This window comes from Dermacentor albipictus, chromosome 2, assembly GCF_038994185.2.
Source record: "Dermacentor albipictus isolate Rhodes 1998 colony chromosome 2, USDA_Dalb.pri_finalv2, whole genome shotgun sequence".
Taxonomy (NCBI): Eukaryota; Metazoa; Arthropoda; class Arachnida; order Ixodida; family Ixodidae; genus Dermacentor; species Dermacentor albipictus.
This window is the reverse complement of record NC_091822.1, coordinates 120,732,273-120,751,784: the sequence shown is the minus strand read 5'-3', so window position 1 is coordinate 120,751,784 and position 19,512 is coordinate 120,732,273. Positions and strand designations below refer to the sequence as shown.

General features: G+C 49.5%; 1 protein-coding gene across 1 annotated transcript; it reads left to right on the top strand.

The window, feature by feature from the left end:
• Positions 1 to 2,992: 2,992 nt before the first annotated feature.
• LOC139055771 (uncharacterized) lies at positions 2,993 to 11,181 on the top strand. Its single transcript, XM_070533315.1, has 3 exons — positions 2,993 to 3,626; positions 10,246 to 10,488; positions 11,105 to 11,181. Exons 1-3 carry the CDS (start codon positions 2,993 to 2,995, stop codon positions 11,179 to 11,181), a joined length of 954 nt encoding a protein of 317 aa, XP_070389416.1.
• Positions 11,182 to 19,512: the final 8,331 nt, after the last annotated feature.

Here is a 19,512-nt window from a genome sequence, read left to right as displayed (position 1 = left end):
CGCAGCCCTGGACTAAGGGATCCGACTCTGCTGAGCTTAGCTGAGAACACGAGCATCAAGACTGAAGATCCCGGTGGGCAGCCGCACGATACCTCTGTACATAGAGCCAAATAACGCTTTACAACAACAACGGTAACGCGTACTGCACAAACCCTGGACACTCGCCGTTATAACATGTAATTAGTACGCCTTCCATTGAAACTGCTCAGGGTCTTGGTTTAAAAAGTGGTTCGCTCGTTAACTAAGCGTGCTTTACAATGCAGCCGTGTTCAAAAAAACTAATAAAGTTTCTCAACTGATGGAAAAAAAGACTTGGAACAGAAAAGTAGAAGTGGAGAGGGCATTCAGCGTTTCTGTGTTTTATACCTTTTGCGAGATAACCAGATCTCCCTAGTGCGATGAATGACGCAAATAAAAGACAGAAATAGGCCCGCATGAAAAAAAATGCGAGAGGGAAAGATAGAAAGAGAGACACGAGCGTCTGGAACGTAAGCGACTAACGAAGGTTCCAGTAGACAGCTGCATCACTTCACTCTGGTCTTTTTTAGGAAAGCCTTCTCCGGGCAATAATAACGCAGCATCGCACAAAAACAAAAAAAAAACATCCCAGGCCCAACCACTGATATCAAAGTGCGAGCGCCTTTGGCGCAGCCTGAGGGCCACTTACTTCGCCCTCTTTAGATCGTTTTATTTTGGCTGTTTCGGTTCTCGGTCGTCGTCGAGTGTGGTTTGAAGAGCCGCTGTAATAATATGGCTTCGATGATAATCTGCGGTGAAAATAAAAAAAAAACAAATAATAGGAAGGAATAATGGCGCTAACGTATTGGATTGAAAAGCAAACGCACAGTGAAGGAAACCTTAAAGTACATTCGACGGATATTCGGACAAAGCCGCGAAAGCGACATCTGAGGCACTGTAAAGCGCATATTTTGTTGATCGATGCTTCGTTAAGTAAAGAAACCACACCGGTTCTTGTCAGACTTAACCGAAATACTGAACCAAAGCCAAAAAAAAATGCGAAGGGCAGATTAAACAACCAGCACCTGAGGCGCCATGTTTTCTTTCCTCCACCATGTGAACATCGCAAAACGGTACCCTACTGGCATACGTTATAATCGTTGCGACGAGCTCTCCGTGCTACGACGGGACAAACACATGCTTCCTCTCGCTGTAATGTACGCTGCTCTCTCAGTTGCATGCACAACTCTTGCACCTTCTTTTGCAATCCGGCCCCAGCTAGAGTGCCATGCGTAGTTGTGACGGCTGCAAGGATGCACCACAATAAATGCAACAATGCACTCCTGAAATTCAGGCACAACAGAAGCCTTACAGCACACATATAACATATGCCGAACACCAGGCCTTATGGCCAGTCTCTATTAAAAAAAACCCTAAAATGGAAAGGAATTTCACTTCAATTTGCCTCAGATGCAGTGATTATCATAAAAAAAGAACGATAATAAAAAACAGCATCACACAGAACAACTGCTTACCCGGCTGCCAAATAAGCCTAAAGAAAATGTAACAATAAAGGGGGCAGACTGAAACAGAAAAAAAATTATAAAAACAAAGAGAGGGAAGTTGAAGGGTTGCACAACTTGTAAAGTTGGATGAGCAGGTTCACTGATTCCCGATTGTAGTTTTTCTAGCCTCGTTTGAGCAGCAAGGAAGAAAAAAGAAAGCAGATAGACTATGAAAAGCAGCACGAAAGGCGCCTTCTTTAGAGAACACTTACGCGGTAAGACAAGGGACAAGATTTTGTCCTTGCCATGAGCATGGAAATGCTTTCATATTAAACAGCATTCACTGATATATAGTTTATCTGGTTTTGTTCGCCTTGGTTGACATATTGTAGAAAAGAGTACCCAGAATACTAAGCTCACCGAAAAAGGAAACGTCAAGTAATAAATCACAATACAGAAGCAGGACAAAAAAAAAAACTAGAGAACGCTTAAGCTTCGCCTTCAAGAGTGGAACGCGACAGCGTTCCCGTCGACCCACCAAGGGATGTAAGACAATGGGCTTCGGCGCAGCGACTACGCGCTCCGCATCGGACGCGGTGAGCGTCGAGCAACGCAGCGTTCGGCGCGGCAACGAAATGTGCGCCTGAGCAAGCGACGCACGCCTCTAAGGCAACACCGCATTCACTAGATTCGCGTCTGTACCGCTTTGAAGCATGGAAATCGTGGCTCAGTGGCAATAAAGAAAAAAAAACTCGTGGCTCAGTGGTAGCGCCTCCGTCTCACACTCCGGAGACCCTAGTTCGATTCCCACCCAGCCCATCTTGCAAGTTGTTCTTTATTCATGAAGGGCCTGCTGGGATTTATCGCTCATGGCCAACGCCGCCGACGCCGACACCGACGACGCCGGCTTTTCTGCGACACGAGCTCCTTAACGCTGTCGCTTTAAAACTTGGAGGATGCTTAAGCTTCGCCTTTAAGAGTGGAACGCGATAGCGTTCGAAGACCCTTTACTGCTTTTCATTCTTCCGGGCAACTGTAGCTTATGTAACCGTAAAGTTTACCGGGAAACGCTGGCTGCAAACTCTATGCACGAAGGTGAGCTTTCTGCTAGAAATGCGGCCTCTTGCGTGGGTCTATCTCCTGCTATTGTTTTGCACATTTAATATTTCAGTTTGAGACGAGCGAACATAAAGGATATGCGCTGATGCTGTCTTTTTTTACTTCGTTTGTTTTTGCGCTGCCGCTCTCAAGATTCCGAGGAATAATTTTGTAAAGAATAAAAGACAACCTTTGAGCAACTTTGGTGGTAGAGAATGGTTCAGTTTGCGTGGTTCGGATTTTATACCGGTGCATACTGATATCCCGTGTCACTCTCCCTTTCGTGAGTATTGCTTATCAGCCACGCAAGCAGCAGTCGGCAGATCACATGTTCATCCCCCTATATAAAGGGCACTGCATCAGTGAACGTTGTCTGTTCCACCCTGGTGTCCGGCTGATACGCTACAGATGGCGGCGAGGAAGCGTTGGCGATGGCCGTCGGCAGGATCGGCGAGCATCGTCTCGGCCCAAACGCGTCATGGGACGAATACGTCGAGAGGCTCGAAATGTTCTGCGAAGCTAACAAGATAGCGAAAGAAGAACAGAAAAGAGCCGTCCTGCTGAGTTTTTGTGGCGAAGAAGCGTATGGACTCATCGTAACTCGGGTGAAGCCAGCAAGACCGACGGCAGCAACCTACGAGGAAATTAAGACGGTGGTTCGCAAGCACCTGCATCCAAGGCCTTCAGAGCTATACGCGAGGTTTTTGTTCTACAAGAGAAACCAGGCTGCCGAGGAATCGGTTGCGGACTACGTCACGGCGCTTCGAAAGCTAGCTGAAGACTGCGGTTTTGGCGACGAGCAGCTCCCGTTGGACATCATGATGCGAGATCATTTCGTATGCGGCCTCCAGAACGAAGCTGTTAAACAGCGACTGCTCGCAGAACACGACCTTGCGTTCAACGTAGCGTACAACATGGCCGCGACCGCAGTAGCGACAGCCAAGCAACAGCGAGACATACGCATGCAAGGCCGAGACGAGACGAAGGACTGCCAGGGCACGATACAAGCAACCCGCGCGAAGCAAGACTCCACAGCAGAGGGCTCCAGTTGCTACCTTTGCAACAGTAAGCACGCTCCGCATTTATGCAGCTTTAGAAAAGCGGCATGCTCGTTTCATGCCGTTTTGCATGCATGTGTTACGTAAGAAGACGCAGATGAAAAGCTATATACAAGTATATTTACAACGTAATACGCCGCACTTGGCCAAGAGGCAACAGCCCGCACTAGCCTCCAATCGTCGTCGTCGTCTTCGTACTACTCGCCTCTTCGTCATCGGTAATACTATTCCGTAGCACTTCTCCCGGCGGCAAAAGCGCCGTCCCGGAGCGACTAAAGGCCGGACTCGGAAGCAGTGTAGTAGGCCTTGAGCCTACTGGCGTGCACGACATCACTAGATGGCACAGTAGATGACAAGGTTGAGCTCACAGGGGCAATTTCGTACGTCACAGGCGTCACCTGGCGCAGCACGCGGTAGGTCCCTGTGCATCGCGAGAGGAGCTTTTGTGAAAGTCCGACGTGACGAGAGGGCGACCACAAGAGCACGAGCGCACCAGGCGAAAACTGTACGGCACGGTGGCGGGCGTTGTAGTGACGCTGCTGAGTGGTTTGCGAGTCCGTCAGTCGAGCACGGGCAAGCTGGCGTGCATGGTCGGCGAGGGCGATGGCGTCGCGCGCATACTCGCTTGTTGAGATCGAAGCAGGAAGAAGTGCCGTGTCAAGGGGCAAGGTCGGTTCGCGACCGTAGAGCATATAAAAGGGAGAAAATCCGGCGGTGTCGTGCCGGGAAGAATTATAGGCGAATGTGGCGTAAGGAAGGGCAATGTCCCAGTCGTGGTGGTCCTTGGAAACGTACTTTGAGAGCATATCGGTAAGAGTACGGTTTAACCGCTCTGTCAGGCCATTGGTTTGAGGATGGTATGAGGTATTCAGCTTGTGTTGAGTGGAGCAGGTACGTACAATGTCGGTGATAACTTTCTAGAGGAAGTTACGACCACGGTCAGTGAGCAGCTGTCGCGGGGCGCCATGAAGTAAGATAATGCCACGCAAGAGAAAGTCCGCGACGTCAGTGGCGCAACTGGTGGGGGAGAGCGCGCGTGATAGCGTATCGGGTGGCGTAATCAGTTGCGACGGCTACCCATTTGTTCCCAGAGGATGACGTGGGAAAGGGACCGAGGAGGTCTAATCCAACACGAAAGAACGGTTCCACAGGGACAGTGATCGGCTGGAGATGACCGGCAGATAGCACCTGAGGTGTTTTCCCGACGCTGGCAGGTATCACAGGCAGCAACATAGCGTCGGACGGAGCGAGCGAGATCAGGCCAATAGAAGCGGCGGCAGACGCGGTCGTACGTGCGGGTTACGCCAAGATGTCCTGCAGTAGGTGCGTCATGCATCTCAAAGAGCACAGTCGGTCGTAAATGTTTTGGCACGACAAGAAGAAGATCAGATCCGTCAGGGAGGAAGTTCCTTCGGTACAGAATGCCGCCCTGGAGAACATAGCGGTTAACGGACGCGTCGGTAGGTGTAGAGCGCAGACGCTCGATGAGTGCTCGCAGCGGTAGGTCTCAGTACTGCTCATCGGCGATGTTAGCGAAGGCAGGCACAGAGAAAATGCCGTTGGCGGTACTACTGTCAGCGTCCTCAGGTTCGTCTACCGGGTAACGAGACAGGCAGTCAGCGTCCTTGTGTAGTCGGCCAGATTTGTAGGTGACAGTATATGAATATTCTTGAAGGCGTAATGCCCAGTGACCAAGTCTTCCTGTAGGACCTTTCAGTGAGCATAACCAGCAAAGCGCGTGATGGTCAGTGACAACGGAAAAGGGTCAGCCATATAAGAATGGGCGGAACTTCGCAACCGCCCAAACTAGGGCCAGACACTCACGCTCAGTGATGGAATAGTTGCGCTCCGCGGGTGAGAGGAGCCTGCTGGCGTAAGCGATAACACGGTCGTTGCCGCGCTGCCGTTGTGCCAGCACTGCGCCAATTCCGTGACCGCTGGCATCAGTACGGACTTCGGTAGGCGCAGAACGATCGAAATGGGCCAGAACGGGAGGCGTTTTGAGAACGTCGATTAGATGCGAGAATGCAGAGGCCTCGTTATCGCCCCACTGGAAAGGGGCGTCTTTTTTCAAAAGCGCGGTTAGTGGTTGTGCTATGGCCGCGAAATTTTTCACGAAACGGCGGAAGTAGGAACAAAGGCCGATGAAGCTGCGCACATCCTTGACACACTTCGGAACAGGGAAGTGCGTAACAGCATGGATCTTGTCTGGGTCCGGTTGCACTCCGTTCGCGTCAACGAGATGCTCAAGGACGGTAATCTGGCGACGGCCGAATTGGCACTTCGATGCGTTCAGTTGCAGACTGGCGCGACGAAAAACGTCCAGGACTGCCGAGAGGCACTCGAGGTGCGTAGCGAACGTTGGGGAGAATACTATGACGCCGTCCAAGTAGCACAGGCAGGTGGACCATTTGAAGCCGTGACGAAGGGAGTCCATCATGCGTTCAAAAGTGGCAGGAGCGTTACAAAGACCGAACGGCATCACTTTGAATTGATAAAGACCGTCCGGAGTTACAAAAGCAGCCTTCTCACGATCGAGATCGTCCACGGCAATCTGCCAGTAGCCGGATTGGAGGTCAATAGAAGAGAAGTAGCGAGCACCATGGAGGCAGTCAAGGGCGTCATTGATCCGAGGTAGGGGATACACGTCCTTTTTGGTAACCCTGTTAAGGTGCCGATAATCCACGCAAAAGCGCCATGAGCAATCCTTTTTTTTTACCAGTACAACAGGTGACGTCCATGGACTACATGACGGTTCTATGATGTTCTTGGCAAGCATTTTGCGAACTTCTGCGTGAATAACTTGACGCTCAGCCGGTGACACTCGATACCGGCGGCGATGAATAAGAGGGGCATCGCCGGTATTAATGCGATGTTTAACAGTTGTAGTTTGGGCCAACGGACGATCGTTAAAGTAAAAGATATCGTTGTAGGAAAACAGAACGCGGTAGAGCTCATGAGCGTGCTCGGACGGCATGTCGGGCGCAGTCATTTTCTGTAAGTCGGCGACGGTACAAGTTGTCGACTGAGATGGTAGAGGAGGATCGGCTGAATTGCCGTCTACCTCAATAGATGCTATTGAGTGATCCTCGAAGGAGCAAAGCTGGGCCAGAGACATCCCGCGTGGCAGCACTTGTGTCGTCAAGCCAAAATTGACCACTGGCAGGCAGACGCAATTAGCCGTAATAGATAAAACGGTATGAGGTACCGTGATCCCGTGTGTAAGGAGGACGTCTTGTATAGGAGCCGCAATATAGTGACCGTCGGGCACTGGTGGGGATGACACTAGGTCAACGTAAGTCAGTGCCGTAGGGGGCAAGCGAACGAAGTCGACGGAACTGAGGCGACTGGGGTGTGGTTCAGCGGGATCCAGAACAGGCAGGTCAAGGCGGAGAGTACTGGCGGAACAATCAATGAGAGCAGAATGTGCGGAGAGGAAGTCTAAGCCGAAGATGATGTCGTGGGGACAGTGGGCGATGACTGTGAATAGTGCGATTGTTGAACGATCGGCGAAGGAGACGCGGGTGGCACACATACCAATTACGGGGGCTGTTCCGCCATCGGCGACACGAACAACATGCGTCGTGGCAGGCGTGATTATTTTTTTCAGGCGTGTACGAAAGTCCGCGCTCATTACCGACAAATGCGCCCCAGTGTCTATAAGAGCAGATACAGGAACACCGTCGACTTGTACGTCAAGAAGGTTCAGATGAGTGGGCAACGTCAGTGGAGGATTTGGCGGCGTAGGGAGCAATGCAGCGTCACCTCGAGGCACTGCATCATTTAGTTTTCCGGCTGGGAGGGGCGTCCGAAGGGAGTCGGCGAAAAGGAGCGACGGGGCTGGGGAGAGCGAGATTGTCGTCGTTGGGGGAAGGTGAACGAGAATAGGGGCGGTTCGGCGCAGGAGTGTCAGTCGCGGCATTATCGGAGCGTGCGGCATAGCGACGAGAAGGGCCACGTGAGGAGCGAGAGTAGGCAGTATAAGCAGACCGGATCGGGGAAGTCCAGCAACTTCGACAGTGCCGAGAAATGTGCCCGATGCGACGGCTGTGAAAACAAATGGGCGTGTCGTCAGCAGTGCGCCATTCAGCTGGGTTGCGGAAACGTGGTGGGTAAGGAGAGGTGGGACGGGGCGGAATCGAAGAAGCCGGATGGGTATCAGGGCGATGGGCCGAGCAGATGGTGTGAAGGTCCATGTTTTCGAACTCCTGGCGGACCACTGCCTGGATCAGGGAAACAGTGACTGTAGGTGCGTTGGTGGGGCTGGAGTCGAAGGCAGCCGGATAGGCGGCCTCAATCTCAAGCCGTACGATCTTGGTAATTTCGCCAGTGTTGTTGGGACGAAGAGCGTCGGCACAGGAAGATGTCGCTGGGGTGTTGAGCAAACGGGCAATCTGCTGATCGATACGTCTGCTTTTAGCGAGTTCCAGGCGGCGGCACTCTTTTATAACAGCATACACCGTCGCGACGTTGTTGAATACGAGCAAGTTGAAGGCGTCATCGGGAATGCCTTTGAGGATATGGGATGCCTTGTCTGACTCAGTCATGTGTGCATCGACTTTGCGGCACAGAGCCAAGACGTCCTGAATGTACGTGACATAGGGCTCTGTTGACGTCTGCACACGGCCGGGAAGCGCCTTCTGCGCGGCAAATTTGTGACCGTAGGGGTTGCCGAACAAGTCTCGGAGCTTTTGCTTGAGCGAATCCCAACTGGTGAGCTCCTCTTCGTGCGTCCGAAACCAAACTCGAGGTGTGCCACCGAGGTAAAAGACTACGTTGGCGAGCATGATAGTAGGGTCCCACCTGTTATTGCGGCTCACGTGTTCGTACAGGCTGATCCAGTCATCGACGTATTCCCCATCTTTGCCCGAGAATATGCCAGGATCACGAGGAGCAGGGAGAGTGATGTAGGTCGTCGAAGTGGCAGCAGGTGTCGGAGGCGGCTGAGTCGAGTTGTCATCGCCGGGAGCCATGGAGCTAGGCTCGACTCGACGTACCGTCCACTGCGAAGCTCCGTGACGGTACAGGGAACGTGCACCTCCACCAGATATGTTACGTAAGAAGACGCAGATGAAAAGCTATATACAAGTATATTAACAACGTAATACGCCGCACTTGGCCAAGAGGCAACAGCCCGCGCTAGCCTCCAATCGTCGTCGTCGTCTTCGTACTGCTCGCCTCTTCGTCATCGGTAATACTATTCCGTAGCACATGAAAAGCGGCATGGTCGTCCCAATCTGCAAATCAGGAAAGAACTCACCTCTTAACTACCGACCAATTTTCCTAGCTAGCGTGCCTTGCTTGCACTGCAAGATAATGGAGCAAGAATTTTCACCCAAATCATGCACTTTCTTGACACTAACAACTGATTTCACCCATCCCAACATGGCTTAAGGGTCTTTCATGCGAAGCGCAACTTCTATGTTCGGCAACGACGTACATGTTGCCCTCGATGCTAACACCCAAGTCAATGCCATTTTTTATTATTATGCTAAAGCGTTTGACAAGTTACCCCACCAACGCCTTTACTGATATTCCTTCAGCTGAGCCTGCCCCCCGATATCTTAAATTGGGTTATCGACTTCCTCACTAACCGATCATAGTGAGTGCGTGTCAATAATTACATCCACGCCCCGCCCTATAACATTTCGTGTCTCACAAGGTAGCGTTCTAGGCTCCCTACTTTTATGCGAAGCATATTACGAGGGCTCAACCCAGCTCCTCAGGCGCGGCGGTGACCATGAAATCACGTGACACCGTGACGTCACGACAGAGGAGAAGTGGCTTTGGCTCAACGCTTGCAAGACGGGCTGGGTGGGAATCGAACCAGGGTCTCCGGAGTGTGGGACGGAGACGCTACCACTGAGCCACGAGTACAACGCTTCAAAGCGGTACAAAAGCGCCTCTAGTGAATGCGGTGTTGCCTTAGAAACGCGCTGTTTCTAAGGCGTGCGTCTCTTGCTCAGGCGCACATTTCGTTGCCGCGCCGAACGCTGCTTTGCTCGACGCTCACCGCGTCCAATGCGGGGCGCGTAGTCGCTGCCCTGTAGCCCATTGTCTTACACCCCTTGGCGGGTCGACGGGAACGCTGTCGCGTTCCACTCTTGAAGGCGAAGAAGTAATGCATGAGTTGTTTCTTCGTCTAGCCGAACCAAATATAGCCAAGCAACAGCAGTTCACCAGGCTAAACAGTGGTTCAACAACTAAAATAAAGGCTAGTATGCTTCGCATCCTGGGCTTAACCTTACCTAAGCCACAGCCATTTTTTTCTTATTTATATTACCGACCTTCCTCTTCATGTTTCCTCTCAAATCCGTCTGTTCCCTCACGACAGCGTAATCTACCGTGTAATTACTAGTGACTCCTACCACAGTATTTTAAAAGATGACCTTAGTAAAGTGCAAGACTTGAATGAATGAATGAATGAATGAATGAATGAATGAATGAATGAATGAATGAATGAATAAAACCACGTTTATTCCACATTAAAATGCGCCGAAGACTCTGCGGTGGAAAGGGGAGGGGTGTTATTGCAAAAGGGGAAGGGTAAGGTTGCCTCCGTTTTATTAACGAACGTCCTGGAGGCAGCTAAGTGGGGGGCCGCATGACGCTTGTGGCTGTCGCAGAGCCGATCGCCGACGGGTGGTGCCGCCTGGTCCTGGAGGAACAACAGCAGTGCTCGCCAGAGCTCGATGGCATGGTCCAGAGACGTGGTATCCGGTCAAGCTCAAGTCCGGAGAGAAGAAGGCCAGTGTCCCCGCTGTATGGTGGCCAGGGCACGAAGCCTTGGTGGGATGCAGAGGGGGCACTTCCAACAAAGGTGGTTGAGATCAGCACGACATGTGCACATGGAACAGAACCCACTTACGGTAGGTGGTGTGCCACCCCTGTGGAAACGGTTCAACAAGTGAGGATTAAAGAGGGTGCATGTCTGAATTCTCCGAAGCAAGACTGACTCTCGCCGTGTGCAACATGTCTTGTCGACTTGTGCAACAGTTGGTTAATGACCTTTAACCCCAATAAATTCAATGTGCTTCACTTGCCGCCATCAGCCCTTATACTTACCATATAATATTACTAACACTATATACCTTTGGGAAAGTGTACAGGTTTAAATACCTCGGCGTCACTCTTTCGTACAACTTAAAACGCATCTGCTTATGTAACGCGCATTGCTGCCTCCCCTAACCAAACATTGGGATTCCTAAAACACCAGCTGCGTCATGCACCGCACCACGTTAAACTACTAGCATTCAAGGCACTCGCACTTCGGAAGCTTGAATACGCACCCCCCATCTGGTCACCACATCAAACTTACCTTATCTATGCACTCGGAATAATTCGCAATTGTGCTGCAAAGTTGATTCATTCATCGTATTCATATAATGCCGGCATATCACTACTAAAAGCACAGTCCGCCTTAAACACATTAGCATCCCGAAGTCGCATTGACTCTTGAATCCTTTTTCGCACGCTTTATTACAGCTGGCCTCCTCAGGCACCACATGTATTGGCCCCACCCCGTCGCCATTCCCTGCGTACAGAGCATCCCTTCCAAGTAACCCGTCCACACAGCCATGCTACAACCTTCTCTGCATCTTTCTTTTTCCGATCATCGACCGACTGCAACGGCTTGCCCCATCACATTGCGGAGAACACCTGTTCGTGGACATTTGCTGGTAAGCTTAACACTAACATTATTCATTGAACGCTGCTGAGCACGAGGTCGCGGGATCGAATCCCGGCCACGGCGGCCGCATTTCGATGGGGGAAAATGCGAAAACACCCGTGTACTTAGATTTAGGTGCACGTTAAAGAACCCCAGGCGGTCGAAGTTTCCGGAGTCCTCCACTACGCCGTGCCTCATAATCAGAAAGTGGTTTTGGCACGTAAAACTCCATGATTAAATTTTTTATTCATTGAACGCATGTGGCCACTAAATAGAACAGTCAACATCTGTCAACCTCACCCCTTATGTATACCCCCAGTGAGGGATCTTTAAGGAAATAAAAGTGAAGTGAATTGAAAGGGAACCGAAAACAGCGCTTTTCGCGTCGCGCATACACTCTGATTATACAACGTCAGACGAGCACGTAGACAATAGATATAATCAACGATAACATTCGAGTAAGTTACAAATCATGCAGGGGCTTCCTACGCTGAGCGATGACATGAAGCTCTTAGCGGGTGAAATGTCCACGCCGGAAAAAAGAAAAAAACGAGTACATGTGTGAATACTTAATATTGCGAAAGTAAATATATAGACACTGCAGGAAAACTTCCGCCGTTGGCATTGCCGTGGGGCTCCGCATATATTTAGCTATGTCTATAGCGTATGTTCATCCGTGTGGCACACGCATGTCATATAGCTACAATATTCAACCACTAAAGTTGATCTTACCGGGTCTAACGATCTTGAAGAACCTATTCCTCAGAACTTCCGAGAATGGGAGCCCGCAAATAAATTTCATGAAATCTAACATTCAGAATACGTGCACTTTACCTTGAAAATTCTGAGACGATTAGATATGTAGCCGCGGGATGGAATCCCGGCCTCAGCGGTCTCATTTCTCTACGGCCAAAATTCACAACACCCGAGTGCTTAGATTTCGTGCATGGAACCCGAGCTGGTCCAAATTGTACTAGAGTCCCCCACTACGGCGTGTCTCATAATCAGATGGTGGTTTTGGCAGATAAAAACTCCAAATTTTTAAAAACTATTAAATATTAAAAGTGCAAAACAGTTTCAGTGATAAAATTTTAAGTTATTAAATTTACTGGTGCGGCACTTTACTGTCACCGTAAGGGCGCCTGTGAGATGTCATCACAGGATCTACATGACATGCTAATGTTTTATCCCGATAGCAATTATATGAATAGCCCAGGCGCATTTCTGCCTTTGCCATCGGCATCATCATCTCCCTCACGTTCCGTATAAAGTCCATGGACGATAACATCATTGCTGCGTGCCGTATGCTGTACGTGAAGGTGAAGGCGCGTGAGGGAGCCGACAATGGCAGGCGCGCAAAGGGGGAAAGCGTGGACGAAGCGTGCCGTCTTCCATCGCGCGCAAGGCACCGGGGGAGGGGGAAGAGGGGTGTTCTACTCCGGCGGCTGCTGCGTATGGCGCGGCCGCGCGGCCCTTATCTTGAAAGCTACCTACGATGGAACAGAGTGCTCGCCGACTACTGATGTGCCCTTTGTTTTCGCCGCTTAGTTCGCGTTGAAGCGTGAGGCAGCACGAAGGTCCATTCGTTCACTGCTGCTGCCACGCTTCCTCACTCCAACGTTCTGACAGCGAGTCCCTGCGATCATCGAGTGAGACGTGTCCATGTTTGATTGTGCGTGCGAGACAACGTGCCGGTTAATTAATCTAGTGAACGATTGTTTACTAGTTTATACGACCGGTGAAACTACTATCCTTACTTCGTATAGCTCTCTACTAATTTGCTGTCGCAATTGATGCATCGCCGGTGATAACGGCCGGTTCGGGTGAAACCACGACTTTTTTTAGTGTGCCAGCAACCTTGGCGCACCCACGCATGTCTCAGGTAATTAAAAGAGCCCAAATAAGCACACTCGCAACTACGCATACACTAACTCATGCAAATAAACTGGATAGGCCCACCCCACACAAAGTTGACTTTGCTCGTATGTAAGCCCACATTTATACAGAAAGTTAAGCCTCCACAAAAATATGTAATTGAAGCCACTATCAGAGAGACAGATTATCTTGGTCAGATAGAAAAACGACATTTCCGCAGGGAAGAAAGCTACAGATATTTCAATGGCCCACAGCTGCTCGTACTTTCGAATAAATAAGGCTACTAGGCTTACACGCGCTGTTGCGTTTTTGCCAAAAGTCTGCGTGTCACGAAACTGTGGCTCACCGGCATAAGGTACGACATGCGCAACCATGTGCGCATGTTAATCTTCTTTTTTCTTTACTTTCTGTGCAAGCTATCGTAAGCTATCGTTCACAAATTGCTTGGTTTGTCTGATGTACACTCCATAGAAGCTCATAGCACAATGGGTTTAGGGGCAGCGTTGCGAGCGGGAGAGTGGAGAAGGGCAAAGCGCCGCGCGAAAGGACGAGTGTACGCTCGGTGACCTCTCGCTCGCTCGAGCGGAGCACCTTGCTGCACTACCTGTAAAACAAAGAGTTACTGCTACGAAGCGTCAGCTTGCGGCCAAGCGCCCGCTGAAGCGTCTCATTCGCGGTCATTCCCTTCAAATCATCGCCAAACGGCCTCGTCGCTGAAACCTGTCCCAGGATACAGTGGTGATACAGTGGTGATACAGTGGTGAAACACCTCCGAGGCCTTTCCGCCTGCAGGCTGGCTGTGGCCACGTTTGAAGACATGCCACTGCTGTTCGTATGGGTGGTCGCTATGGTTGTTTCGCCAAAACATCGGTCCGCTGCGCGCGCTCTGCTAGGGAGAGGAGACCAGCGAGCGTGGATAGTAGACCAGGCCCGCCCCGTAAGCACGCTGGCCGCCCCAGCGTACCGCACACGGGCAGTGGCCTCTGCGCTCGCCCGCTGGGACCGCTGGACCCACTGGCCCGTAAACCCGCTCAGCTATAACTCCTTTAGGTCGCATCCTTATGTTAGTCGCGTTAGTCGTTCCTTAGAATGCTGTCCGACAAGCTCAAGCGCAATGCTAAAGCTTGTTATAACAGTCAGTGCTTCGCCGCTCACGCGAAACTAGAAATTTTTCTTTCTGCTCACACGTGGCTGGCGTGGTTCTGTCCCTGCTTTTTCCCGGAATCAGGTTCTTCAGCTTCAAGAATAACAAGTTAAAGCAAAGCGCAAACCCTCTGAAAGCGCTGACCAGAGTTCGCAGCCGCAAATCTAAGAGGCATCTTTATTCTTTACTTATATTTCTGCAAATATAACACATAGAAAGGCCAGATTGGAAAACCTGGGATATTTTAGGAGAGGCCTCCGTTTCTTTTTAATTTTCTGTTTCCACTTGACCAATACATAAAAGAAATACCTTCTTTTTAATCTCTTGGTGGTGGTGGTGGTGTTGGCTCTTGCTGAACCATGATTTTCGTTGGTAGTGTTGTTGTTTCTTTGTTTTTATTTTTAGCGGACGCTCCACATTTCCACGCAAGTGAAACCGGTTAAGCCGAAGCACGTCGACCCCACAATTTTCATTTCGACCCCTGTTAACCGTACTGTACTTCGGGGCCAAACTCTAGTTCCGTTTTGCATAGCTTCTCCAATGCACCTTATATTCCCGCAAAATATTGGTGAGGTCATCGAACATTCCTCCTTCTGCCAGCTTTTGACGTTTGAACAAATTATGTGTAGCTTAGGCTCCGCAGGCATGCCATTATGAGATCCGATGTACTGGAGCTGAAAAGAAATCTACAGCCTTTGTAAAGGTTAATTTATGCACATACTGGATTATTAATTAAATTAAGGGGTTTTACATGCCAAAACCACTTTCTGATTATGAGGCACGCCGTAGTGGAGGACTCCGGAAATTTCGACCACCTGGGGTTCTTTAACGTGCACCTAAATCTAAGTACACGGGTGTTTTCGCATTTCGCCCCCACCAAAATGCGGCCCTCATGGCCGAGATTCGATCCCGCGACCCCGTGCTCAGCAGCCCAACACCATAGCCACTGAGCAACCACGGCGGGTATACTGGATTATCAACTGGCCTCTTGCACATTGCATTTATTTGTAACAGGCTTGTCCTTAGGACACACAGTCCATATATGTTGTCTTAACTAAAATTGTTGAGTCGCTTTGTTCGCTTGCGTTATAGGTTTCCAAACTGTTTCTGGCACAAAATCTACAGGTATTAGTTGACACTAAATGTGAGGGCATATGTACACGGGCTTGCCTAAGCATCTATGACATTTACAGAAAGGCTTCTCATAAACATTGCGTGGACAGCCAAATAAATTTTTCTGAGGGAGCTGAATTTAGCGGTACCACTGCAGGCAGCGACCTTGCTGGACTCAGCTCAATTTTCATTTGGAAGGAGTAGCATTGACGCGACGATGAAGCGCCTTTTTCGCTGTGCATGTCTTGGTCCGGCAATTTTTTTTTCTTGTTCTTTTCTTTTCTCTTTTTAACTACGAGATGTGAGGGGCAGAGTTCTGTTTCTTGTAGTGATGCATTTGCAGTCTTTAGCGGCCCTGCCTAGCTGGAACACCTTGTAGTGGTGACCTTATGAAACCGGGAAACGTTTCTTGTGACCACGACGCCACCGAGTTTTCTCTTGTCGTAGGTGACGGTTATTCGAAGTTCAATTTAATTGCGTGCCCCGAGACCGATAGATTATTTTCTAAAGCAACTTCCTCGTCGAGTGCATCTATAAATCATATGCATCAACGCTGGCTGCACAATTTTGGCCCAAGGTGTTCGACAGCAATACTCAACAGGCGACCTGTATCTCTGTCCGAGAATAACATTGCTGCAAATAAAATTACGAATATTAGACCTAATATGAAGCACGGTGCACGACTATTTTCGCATTCCGCCCCTGTTTGCATTCCATCCTCATCGCATGAAAATTTGCAGGCAGTAAGAGTGCGTTTCATCACATGCGCCTTCATTCAGGAGTGTGCCGTCGTGCCTAATTTATAACTACCGCTATAATCCCTCCTATAACAATCAGGGCTTCGCACAATGTGCATACTCTGTGTGGAGCACTGACACGCATTACTACAGCAGCCTTCATTCTGCCTAACAAATATTCAAGTATAGAACCCCGACATCAAACATCCTCTCTGATAACACAACAGAAGCGTCATTAGCGGCCAAGCCATGTGCAGTAGCATCAACAGTCTCCACGAACCCTCTCACTTCCCGTCAGAGTATCCTCATCATGGTGCACGGGCGAAATAGCGCAAATTCTTTAGTATATCTTTTTCATTATCGCTCCCTGTTGAAAATTGTGGAACTTAATGCCACGTGTACGCACGCAATATTGCTTCTTTTAATGACGAAATTTCAGGCAACCATTGCTCGCTGTTTTGCTGTTTCTATTTTGCTCCTTGATGCTTTGCGGTATGCACGGTATCTTCAGAACGCGTGCGAAAAGAAGGTGTCTGACGCCGGGCCGTGAGGCCCGGGGAGCTTGCAGACTTCGTAAAAAGGACAGCAGCGCGTGGACACTTTTTCCGAGATAGCGCCTGCTGCGCTCCTTTGCTTTTCCTCTCTCCCAACGGCGACATTGAAAGCAGGAGGACTTCACCTAGTAGACGCGCTCAGTGGAAGCCTTAGGGAAAAAAAAGGATTGCGAACCATAAACGCGCTGAACCGCTTCGTTCGCGCCGAAAACAAAAATACGACGACATTCTCAGGTAAAAAATTTCAACGTCGTCAGCGATTGTGCTCGTTTCTTGCTCGTCTCGGTTTCGTTGTCCGAGTAGCTGCGCTGGGGCAGCGCTGCTAACTCTCTTTCACATTTTGTATCTCTCACATCGTCGCATTAAAACTCGAGTTTTAGAGGTCTCGCTCAACTGCGTTCTTCTCGGGAGCGCTGTGATGGCGTAAGGGCTGACGACACATGGAGAGGTGAGATAATGTTTGGTTTCAGGCCAAGGCTTTCGCCCAACCGTGCGCTCCGCGAGAAAGAAGCAAGGCTCCTGTTTAAAGTCGGCCCTAAAAGCAAAAAAGGAATTGCTGGAGAACAGAGGAGACACGTTCGCTCTGCATCTCAAGTGGTAATGTGTGGAATTCATAGTGTGAAGAGGTGCACCCGTGCATCTACCCCATGTAATGCAGATTTTCTTGCGTAAAACAAACAATTCTTTCGTAAGAAAACCCTTCAATTGTCACGTGCGGCTAGTCGTGGTCGGCCGCATACTAATGTCCACGTCGGAATCACACGTTCATCCAAGTGCATCCCGCATAAATTTCGGTGAATGGACCTAAATTGCTGCGTCCTAAGGGCAGCAGGTGCTGAATCCTTCTTATATTTCTTATTTGCGCTACCAGTTTTACTCCTTCCGGATGATTTGTGATACCTACGGTCTCTCATATTTTTAAATAGCTGCAAATTACAGACAACGAGCCCGTCGTCTGCGCCGAAGTGCATATATAGCTCCTCTTGCTTAGCAGAAATACGATTTAATATCTTTATTTTTATGTTCGTCTTTTGAGCGCACGCACGAAACAAAAGTTCACATCTTTTCTCTTTTTTTTTTCTTGTGGGGATTGGTTGTTACTGCAGTTTTATTCAAAAGGAAAAATAAATACGGCTGAAGATCCAGCAAAGGGGAGCAATAATCTCGGCGAGAGTTACATCCAAGCACTGCAGACTACGCTTCTTTCGAGGTATACCGCAAGTGCGCTTCACTGTCCCTGGAAACCTGCAATTTAGGTCCATTTGGGGAAATTTACTGCCTGGAGGCGCACGGTCCTTCTGCATCGAACAACAGGGCAGGCCTGAAACGGAAAGGTGAGCGAATGGTCCAGTGATGTTTTTGATGTTACTCTACTTTGCTCCCTTTTACTGCGTACCTTTAGGTGATTTGACAGTTTCCGTAACCTGAATGGGCAGGTTCAGTAATATAGCGTGCGCAAAGCCCTGGCTCACGTTATAATAGACAGCTTCAGTACTGCGTACGCTGTGTGCGCAACGTGTTTGCACATGTAACAGCGTTACGTTTTGCATAGTGCGCATGTGCTAAACGCGACACGAACAATACGTGATAGGTACGTGGCCGCCGCCGCCGCCGCCTATATACTGAATAAGTGGCTACGAGTTCTCTTTCAAGGCTCTATGGAAGCATGATGATGGAAACCGAATGCATCAGCAAGTCCTTGCTAGATACAAAATTCAAGCCAGGAGCGTCCCGTCTTTCTAGAGTTACTGTACGTATGCTACCAAACGTAATCGTTTTAGCGTCATTAGCGTATTGTCATCTGTCACCGTAATTTCAGCATCACCATACTATTTCCGTCATGCCGTTATTGTCGAATCATAGTAATCATATCAGCAAGTTCGTCTTATCTCGACATGCTGTTGTCGTTATTTCATCTCCGTAGTTTCCATCATCCCACCACCTTCCTTATGCCGTGGTCGTCATATCATCGCCGTAATTCCAGCAACCACATCACGTTGTCGTTATGCCTTCGTAGTCAAGTAGACTATCATCGTAACTCCAGCGTCGTCATCACATGGTCGTCATGCCATCGCCGTGATGCAGTGGTCGTGGAGGCGTCCGTCATGGTGCTCGTTTCTTGTATTTTTATAAGCTTTTATATAAGCTAGTAACTCTAGTGTCGTGGTGGCTTCTCCCATACTTCTCCAACTACTCCGGTCATTACTAATTGTGGCCATGTCGTCCCTGCAAACTTTCTAATCTCATCCACCCACCTAACTTTCTGCCACCCCCTGCTACGCTTCCCTTCCCTTGGAATCCCGTCCGTAACTCTTAATGACCATCGGTTATCTTCCCTCCTCCTTACATGTCCTGGCCATGCCCATTTCTTTTTCTTGATTTCAACTAAGATGTCACTAACTCGCGTTTGTTCCCTCACCCAATGTGCTGTTTTCTTATCCCTTAACGTTACACCCATCATTATTCGTTCCACAGCTCGTTGCATCGTCCTCAATTTAAGTAGAACCCTTTTTTGTAACCCTCCAGGTTTCTGCCCCATAGGTGAGTACTGATAAGACACAGCTGTTATATACTTTTCTCTTGAGGGATAATGGCAACCTACTGCTCATGATCTGAGAATGTCTGCCAAACGCACCCCAGCCCATTCATATTCTGATTATTTCAGTCTCATGATCCGGATCCGCGGTGACTACGTGCCATAAGTAGATGTATTGCCTTACCACTTCCAGTGCCTCACTACCTATCGTAAACTGCTGTTCTCTACCGAGACTGTTAAACATTACTTTAGTTTTCTGCAGATT

Coding starts and splice junctions, on each gene's coding strand:
- LOC139055771 (XM_070533315.1), top strand. CDS start 2,993: ATGGCCGTCGGCAGGATCGGCGAGCATCGTCTCGGCCCAAACGCGTCA. Junction 3,627..10,245: donor CAGTTGCTACCTTTGCAACA/GTAAGCACGCTC, acceptor TGGCTGTCGCAG/AGCCGATCGCCGACGGGTGG. Junction 10,489..11,104: donor TGGAACAGAACCCACTTACG/GTAGGTGGTGTG, acceptor GCTTTATTACAG/CTGGCCTCCTCAGGCACCAC.